The sequence below is a fragment of the Neomonachus schauinslandi genome, chromosome 5 (assembly GCF_002201575.2).
Source record: "Neomonachus schauinslandi chromosome 5, ASM220157v2, whole genome shotgun sequence".
Lineage (NCBI taxonomy): Eukaryota > Metazoa > Chordata > Mammalia > Carnivora > Phocidae > Neomonachus > Neomonachus schauinslandi.
The window spans coordinates 137016072-137024934 of NC_058407.1; the positions used below are offsets into that span (position 1 = coordinate 137016072).

At 51.7% G+C, this 8863-nt stretch overlaps 1 protein-coding gene across 1 annotated transcript in view; it reads left to right on the top strand.

Annotated features, from left to right (window-relative positions):
- DIP2C (disco interacting protein 2 homolog C) overlaps nt 1–8863 on the top strand; it is a 209875-nt gene that overhangs the window by 133299 nt on the left and 67713 nt on the right. Inside the window, exons 23-24 of the mRNA XM_021690907.1 lie at nt 2030–2139; nt 3326–3406. Coding sequence (XP_021546582.1) covers nt 2030–2139; nt 3326–3406 — 191 coding nt within the window. The remainder of the gene's footprint in view (nt 1–2029; nt 2140–3325; nt 3407–8863) is intronic.

Here is an 8863-nt window from a genome sequence, read left to right on the forward strand (position 1 = left end):
CTTAAGTCCACGTGGGGGAGAGACATGTAAGGTCCGAGCTTCACATCCAGACAACTCTAGCAGAGACAAACATCGAGGAAGGAGGGACCACCTGCTAGCACCTTAGAAGAGTGCTTCTACCCTCACGTGAATTCTTTTTTTTTTTTTTTTTTGAAGATTTTATTTATTTATTTGACAGAGAGAGACACAGTGAGAGAGGGAACACAAGCAGGGGGAGTGGTAGAAGGAGAAGCAGGCTTCCCGCTGAGCAGGGAGCCCGATGTGGGGCTTGATCCCAGGACCCTGGGATCATGACCTGAGCCAAAGGCAGACCCTTAACGACTGAGCCACCCAGGCGCCCCCCCCTCACGTGAATTCTTAAAAAATTACCGAGAATACTTCAAGTCAGTTTAGGCCAGAGTGACTTCCCAGAACTGTCCTCTACCTCGGTCACCGAAGAGAACCTCAGGACGCTTCACCCACAGACCCCAAGCCAGGAAATGAAGGGCTCGTTGGCGGGGTCCCAGGCGAGCCCTGGCTCCGTCCACACGGCAGCCACGTTCAGTGCACATGAACCACGCTGCCGCATTTTCTTCTCACTTTGTTAAATATGAAAACACTGTCCCTCCTTCAGAATTTATTATGAGCTAAGAGAAGAAAGTTCACACGGCAATTCAGACATAATGGAGCAGAGTATATAAGGCACGTTCTGTGACAACACGGAAGCCAGTATCAGGGCTCCTAGAGATTGCCTAACGTGAAGAAGCCCGTGGGCAGGGGTCCGGAAATCTGCATCCTGGGCTGGTCTCCAGATTTCAGCCCTGCCTGGAAGCCCCCGGCCTTCGCCTGCCTCGCTGTGATGTTGCATAGTTTATGGCCGCCCAGGTCCGGCTGGCCACATGTGTGCAGAGAAGAACGGGGCCTGCTCCCCCTGGACAGTCCCCTGGGGGTGTCAGCCCTGCCCCTGCTCATCTTGCCAGGGTGTGCTGGAGCCCGGGGGGGGGCCTCGCGGCCACTGGCCCCACCCCTCAGCCCACATCTAAAGCTTTCTGAGCTGCTGAGAGACAGCTCTTTGTGTGCAATAACACAGTGCACCAAATGCCCCGATTTGAAACCTGTGAGTCAACCTTTGGTAAAGGTTTAATAAGAATTTTACTCAGCAGTTCCTGGCATCTTGGTTATTTCTACTGCCTTCTTTACGCTCCCTCCCTGCCTCCCCTCCTTGCCTCAGTCTCACGCCCACTCCCACAACGGCACGGTCTCCCAAAACAGTGAACCCTGTCCTCTTCAATCCGTGTATATGTGTGTGTGGTGACAACACAGTGAAGCCTAGAGGGTCCCTAGGGTTTCTTGTAGTTAGAAATTTTGAAAGAGTCTCTGCAGTTCTTTAAGAAACTTGTTTCTTTCATTGAAAAAGAAAAGAAAGCTATCAAGGTAGATTCTATCTGCCTTTCTCCTGTGAAAAGAGCATTGGTAACCGAGTCCGTAACGGTGTACAAGGAACTTGGAATGGGAGCCTCTTGGCTCCGTTGTCTGCCTCTCCGTGGGCCCGGCTGAGAGCCCACAGCATGCCGTCGGTGAGATGCACAGTGACTGTGTCTGGGCCTTCCGCGGTGCTCCTCCTAATGTTACAGGACGTATTTATAAAACCCGAGCGGTACTTTGTGTCCATGGCCACTCGGACGGCCGCCGCTGCGACCCCGACCAGCAGCACACGTGGTCCGGAGCCCTGACGGCTCGGCAGTGAGGCGCGTCTGTCTGTGTTAATCCTTGTCGGTCTTCTGAGTTACTTCCCACAGACACGAACGTGGATAGAGCCCAGCATCCCTCCAACCGGAGAACAGCGGCAGCGGGATTTGGCGCTTGTTTCTGACCTGTAATCGAGACCTGGTCGAGTTTGCCATTGTTCTCATGTTGGGACACCTTGGAAACCCTGTTCTGATAAGACTTTCTCAGAGCCTGGCCTTTGGAAGGGTTTCCCCAGGGTGAGCGCTGCACCACAGTGGGAGGTCCTGTTGTCAATTCACCTGTTTCTTCGTGTTCTTTCCAGAAATCGGCCCTGCCTCTGTGATGGTGGGGAACCTGGTGTCTGGGAAGAGGATCGCACAGGCCAGTGGCAGAGACCTGGGCCAGATCGAAGACAACGACCAAGCCCGCAAGGTGAGCGTGAGGCCGGGCTGCTCTCTAAGCCCCATGCCCACAGGCTGCTGCGTCACTGGCTGCCGGTCCCCTGTGTATCATTGGCCTCTTGGTCCAGCAGATGTACCGTGTCATCTCACAAGGAAGATGTGTCTGTTGGGGGTGCACAGACGCCCAAGCGGAGGCCTGGGGCCAGCGTCTGGGGATGCCTGTCTCGTCCTGGCGTTCTGTGGTTCTTGTTTCTCCTCTTCCTACCAGCCCTGATTTCATGCCCAGACGGCCTCACGGCAACCTGGGTGCAAGGCTTTAGTCTTGTAATTGTTGGGACACAAGAAAACATAAATTCAAAACCCAGGTTGGGGAACCAGGCATCCTCAACACATCCTTAGGGGCTGGAGGAGAAATCTGGGGCCACACCCACCGTACACATCACTTGGCTTGTCTCCCCGTTACAACCACTCAGACTTGAGGACTCTGGTGAGTCTCCAAATGATGACCCCAGTCTGTGTGAGCTACCAGGAAATGTCACAAAATCAACCATTTAAAATATTGCTACTTTGGTAACAAGTAGAATCGCATACATTGAAAACACTGGATCACCATGGTCCCACCTCAGAGTACATTTCTATTAATAAAATAGATTGAGGGATATACCTGGGTGTTTCCTATGACCACACATGAGATGGCGCTGACCTCTTTTTTGCTATAGATCGAGTCCGTGTGATGCACACGATCTGTGTGCTTGGCAATGCTGTCGAATGACCTCAGGCAATGACCCTTCTGAAAACAGCAAATAGAAGAGAGCCTGTTTTAAGAACAGGGTTGATCTGATTCTGCTGTTCCAATCCCAGAAAGCACCCTCTTCTGGGAGCCCAGGAGAAGGGCTTTTCTGTGTTGGCTGCTCCGTCTGTAAGGGGAATGCCATTCTCCCAGCCTGGGCAGATGGCGGGAGACGTCCCTGACCAGGCACTGCATCACCTCCCTGTAACTGGTGCGTCCAAGTCGGGCGCAGGGACTTCCAGGCCATCCAGGAAAAACCCCATAAGCACTGGCTTAGTCTCCCAATTTTGTTTGACAGGGATGTGCTTATTCCTCTGTGGGAAAGCACGCTGTTCTGAGCTGCCCTAACAGCACTGAGAGGGTAGGATGTCCGTGTGAACGCGGTCTGTTCGGACGGCCTGAAGCTAATGGCTGTGCTTTGTTCCAGTTCCTGTTCCTCTCGGAGGTCCTGCAGTGGAGGGCACAGACCACCCCCGACCACGTCCTGTACACGCTGCTCAACTGTAGGGTGAGGCCCGCTGCACGCGAATCTCATGGTCGCCCTCGGGTGGCTTTCTTTTCTTCCCTCTCTGTTCCTTTCACTTCAGTGTTATGTGATACATCCTTCTCATTTATTTGTTGCCTTTTCACATGATTTTAGCAATTCTTTTGGCGCTATTTCCCCCAAAAAACGGGGGACAGTTCAGACCTATGAGATATTTTTGTCTTTACTTTTATCAGAAAACTACTTTTTTGTAAACAGGAAGTGAGGCTTTCGTTACAGACTTTCTTACAAATGAAAGTCATCTCTGTTTTACAAGCGTGCTGAAGGTTTGTGTTGACATTTCACGCTGGAAAAGCAAGTTCATCCAGTATCATTCCACAGTGGAGTTTAAGGATAAGACCTTAAATATGCACGCAAATAGTATTAACAATAAAAATCAAATGCAGAAGTCTTTGGGGTTTTTTTTTGTTTTTTTTGTTTTTTTTGTTTTTTTTTGTTTGTTTGTTTGTTTTTTTAAAGATTTTATTTATTTATTTGAGACAGAATGAGAGAGAGAGAGAGAGCACATGAGAGGGGGGAGGGTCAGAGGGAGAAGCAGGCTCCCTGCCGAGCAGAGAGCCCGATGCGGGACTCAGTCGCTTAACCAACTGAGCCACCCAGGCGCCCTCAAATGCAGAAGTCTTAATATGCTTAACTTTTCTTTTGCTGTGGAAATAAAGCCTGACAAGTAGATTTTAACCTTAGGTCTTCCTGACAAGTGTGGGTATGTGCGATTGTAGGAAGTTACGGCTATTTAGAGTTGCAAAATATCAAAATCTTACTGTGCAAAGCCACCTCTCACCATTTACAGTAATCGATCAGAGACGAGTGAAAGGCAGTGGCAAGCACATAACTGGCAGTATGGAGGGAACCTGTTCCCTGCATTCACTCTCCTGTGCTCCCAGGTGCATGGTGCTAAGGAGGCATTACATCTGGGCTCCTGAGGATCTGTGCAGTTGCCCGAGCCCCTGAAGCATGCCTACCCTGCTTTTCTCCTCTTCCCTCCATTAGCTCCTACCTCAGCCCCTAAATACAGAAACGACTCCACTTTCCCCTGCCTTCCCAACACCGCTGCCTTGCTGGTGGTCCTCAGCTCTGCAGTGCCATCCTAATTTCCCTTTAATCTCTTCTTCTGACTTTCCCTGCCCTCCGGGTATTTGTCCTGGGGACTTTTCTTCCTCCGTGGTCTCTCAGTGGCCCTGCAGAGATTTCCAGTGTCCCCTCCAGAGTGATGACCCAGAGAGACGCTGGTCTTCTGCCCCCCGGGAGGGACATCACTCAAGCACTCAGGCCCTTTGCTTAGCCTCCCAGGTGCTGCCGTGGTGCTGGTGTGGTAGGTATGATGTGGTGTTGTCTGTAGACTCAAGCCACCAGAGAGCAAGAGGCAGGTCCACATCACCCCCAACCCTCCCCAGCGCAGTCCCCACATTCTGTCCTCCTTGCAGTAGGGTTGAGAAGGGAGGGCGAGGATCTGTGCCTGGATGCCCTGGAGCCATAAGCAGGCAGCCGGAGGAGTAGGAGACCAGCTCTGCCACACACACAGACTCGGAGGTCATGCGGGTGTGTTCACAGAGGACCTGTCCCAACAGGGGAGGAAGACAGAGCTGTTCTAACCACATCCAACTACGGGAGTGCCCGCGTGAGAGCACAGCCCTCAGATGGTCCCCTGGCGTGATGCCCGGACCCCGGGTCCTCCTGAGCAACTCTGGCCTGGGTGATGTGTATTCCCATCCCTGACCCTGTGGCCACGGCCATCTGCTGTAGCTAGACGCTGGATTGTTGGGGGAAAACGAGTCACCGGAATGACTCCCGCTTCGTTAGAGATGACAGGAAATTGGATGGGGTGAGGAGGAGGTCAGAGCCGTGAGTGGATCCACTTTGGGTCAGCATGGAGAAAGGTGCTTTGCGCAGCTGGCTTTCCTTTGCACACAGCTCTGGATGTGCAGGTGGCTGCGTCCTGAGCCAGTTGATGGGTGGGGCCTGCCCCAGAATGTACAAGGGCTCGGCCGGGACTGAGGGTCAGAATCGCCATCTCCTTGGTTGTTATTCACAGTTTCTGCTTCAAGCACCCTCTGAGGTCAGCACTGCCCCGTACAAGGGGAGCGCAAGCCACACACATAATTCTGTGTTTTCTAAAAGCAGTATTTTTAAAAGACAGAAACTGGTGAAATTCGTGCTAGTAATGTTTAGCTGACCTCCATAGATCCAAAATATTGTCACTCCAAAATGTGGTCCCCCGCATTTTCCTGCTGGCCTCCATCCTGCAAGGGGCATGCTGTTGGTTGTGTCTTTGGCGACTTGATAAGGCTTGAGTGAGAGCAGTTTCCTGTTTGGTGCAGATGGGGTTCATTCGTATGCCAGTGCGCTTGGTGGAGTAAGAGTTCTGTCAGATGCATAGTAGGAAGTGGGGCTCTAATTCATTGCAGGTCACGGAAAGCTACGAGTTGGAACTTGTTTCCATACAAAAGACCATCTGTTATTTTTTTTTAAAGAAACATCAGCCAAGTCTTTTTAACCTTTTTTTTTTTTTTTACTTGTAGCAACTTCTTTAGAATTTTTTTTTTCATTTCTTTAAAGATTTTATTTATTAGACAGAGAGACAGCGAGAGAGGGAACACAAGCAGGGGGGGTGGGAGAGGGAGAAACAGGCCTCCCGCTGAGCAGGGAGCCCGATGTGGGACTCGATCCCAGGACCCCAGGATCATGACCTGAGCCGAAGGCAGATGCTTAACGACTGAGCCACCCAGGTGCCTCTAGAATTTTAAAATATAAATCCTATTTGGCTTTTTCTTAATTCCTAGTGTTTTTTCATTTATTATTTAATTTCATGTCAAACTTCAAAGTGGTGCCTAAATTCACAGTCCTTGACACTGAAATTTGTTGACTCAGGACAGGGGTTGGTCCTGTCATGATTCCACCCAAAACTTCCTTTAGAAGTCAGCCCTGATTTCTCTGGTGAGGTGGTTTATACTAGACTCTCCTCTCTTTATGGAAACCTCACCGTTTCCCATGGATGTTGATGGGGGGCCAAGAAGCCGTTGGCCAGCATCACGGGCTGCCATTTCGTGGGACGCGCATCTGTGGCCCCTCGTTCAGAGCCCCCACCAGCAGCATTTCTCTAGAGCGGGAGGTCGTGCGGGAGCTCCCACAGGGGAGTCTGGGGCCAGGCATGGCTGCCGGTGGACCAGCGCTCCCCGTCCCAGCACAGCCTCTCCGGGCGGCTCAGGGACAGCTTTGGTGGCCAGGCGCCCGGTCGCTGACTCCAGAACCGGATGAGCCCTCAGGGCCTGCTGTGTGGCGGGGGCTTTCCTGCTAAAAAGCCTCGAGCGGCATTGTGAACCATTTCAGAGGTCACTAAAGATAAAGGGCAGCGTACCAATTACATTTCACCTTTTCTAAAGTGTATCAGTGGGAATTTCACACCCAGGGCTGACACATCTTTTCAGACACACTCGTGCCTGCTGGTTCTGAGCTGACGGAGCAGCTGGTCTTTGATGGGGGATGGGCATAGGACCTCCCGAAACTGGTGGGAAGGTCAGATCTGGAAGTAGAACCGCCCAGAGCAGGAGTGCTTGCTGCCTGAGATAAGACAGGTGCACCAGCGGCCAGAGGGCGGTGACAGAACAGCAGGGTCTAGCTCCTCGGGGACATAAGGATGAGCCCCTTCTACCAGCGCTGTCCACTGGCACAACCACCACCCGCCTGTCCCCATCTGACAGTCAGGAGGGGGGTGCTGGCTGTCCCCCAGGATGGGAGGGGTGGGATGGTCCCCACCAGCACAAGGAGGGAGCTGGTCCTGGGCCCCCCCATCAGCTGTGCCCATCTTCACTTTGAACTGCTCAAAGGACATTTGGGTCAAGGAGTGCATTAATTTTGCTTCCGGCGAACAGGTGTGGTCCCCAGGAGTGGACGCTCAGGGAGTGTCCAGTGTTGGAGGCCCTGGGCTCCGGCCTCCTGGGTCTCTGTGTACCCAGCTTTGCCGCACTCTGCCATGGCTCTTCCACCGCCTCCTATTTTAACCGTCCTCAGAAGAGAGACAAGGAAGGGAAATGTGTGCGACAAGAGGATTCACTTCAGAGAAGCGTAAGCGGACCCTGTGCCCCATAGGAGAGGCCAGTCCCAGCCGGTGGGAAAGGGTCAGAGCCTGCGGGCGGCCCCCTGCAGCCCCGGGCACTGCTTGGACATTGGTGAGGGGAGTGTGTTGCTTCCTGGAGCTTGACACAACAGTCCGTTGCCTCGTGGATGATTTTGGCAAACACGGAGCACTGGTGATTGTGTCCTGATGGTAACAGATCCCACCCCCACCCAGAGCAGGTGTTTCTAACACACGGGCCATGTTAACAGGAATTCTAACATGTCCCCAGCATCTTCCATCACTAGAGCTCCACTGCCCATCTGTAAGGGACCCCAGGGTCTGGTTGCTTCTGTCCGCTCAGCATTACCTTCCTTCCACACGAGTGTGCTCACCACTCTTCCCTTGGACTTGACTCTCCACACGTGACGTTTGCATCCAGTCCCCAAAAATCGCGGTGTCTCGCTGTTCCTGCTGCCGCTGGACCGCTGGCTCGCTCTGCCGGAGCCAACGGCGTGGTCGCGATGCCCGGGCCGTGTTCAGTATGTGGACGCTGCGGGCCGCTGTGCCCGTCACTGCAGGAAGGCCCTTCACCCTGAGAATCACTTTAAAATAGGGTTTGATCGTGAAGAGCAGTGTTTCTATTTTTTCATTTTCTTCAACTCTTGATTTTGAAATAACTGTAGATCCTCAGGAAGTTGCAATAGTGCCTTTAAGGTATTTTTTTGATCTTAATGTGTTTTCCATTTGTTTCTCCACGTTTAAAAAGTCTACATAAAATGAATATGACAGTTAATTTCTCCCTTTACTGTTCATTTTTTGTTTTTTGTTTTTTTTTTACTATAGCTTTGTTTTGTTTGTTTTTAGACCTCTTTGACTTCTGATGTGGTGTTTCTTAAAAATATTTTCAATTTGTATAATTTTCCTGTTCGTTCCCCACTGAGTCTTACTGCCCTTGGTGATTACACTGAAGTCCCAGAATTACCAGGTTGACTTTTTTTTTTTGTAAGTTGAGCTGTTTTTTAGGTCAAGTAATTATTTTTTAAAAAAGATTTTATTTGAGAGAGGGAGCATGTGAGTGGGGGGAGGGGCGGAAGGAGAGAGAATCTCAGGCAGACTCCATGCCTGACGCGGGGCTCAACCCCACAACCCTGAGATCGTGACCTGAGCCAAAATCAAGAGTCAGACACTTCACCAACTGAGTCACCCGGGTGCCCCAAGTAATTATTTTTTAGAATATTTCTTGTGAGAGTGCCCGGGTGGCTCAGTCGGTGAAGCATCTGCCTTCAGCTCAGGTCATGATCTCAGGGTCCTGAGATCGAGTCCAACATGGGGCTCCCTGCTCAGCGAAGAGTCGGCTTCTCCCTCTG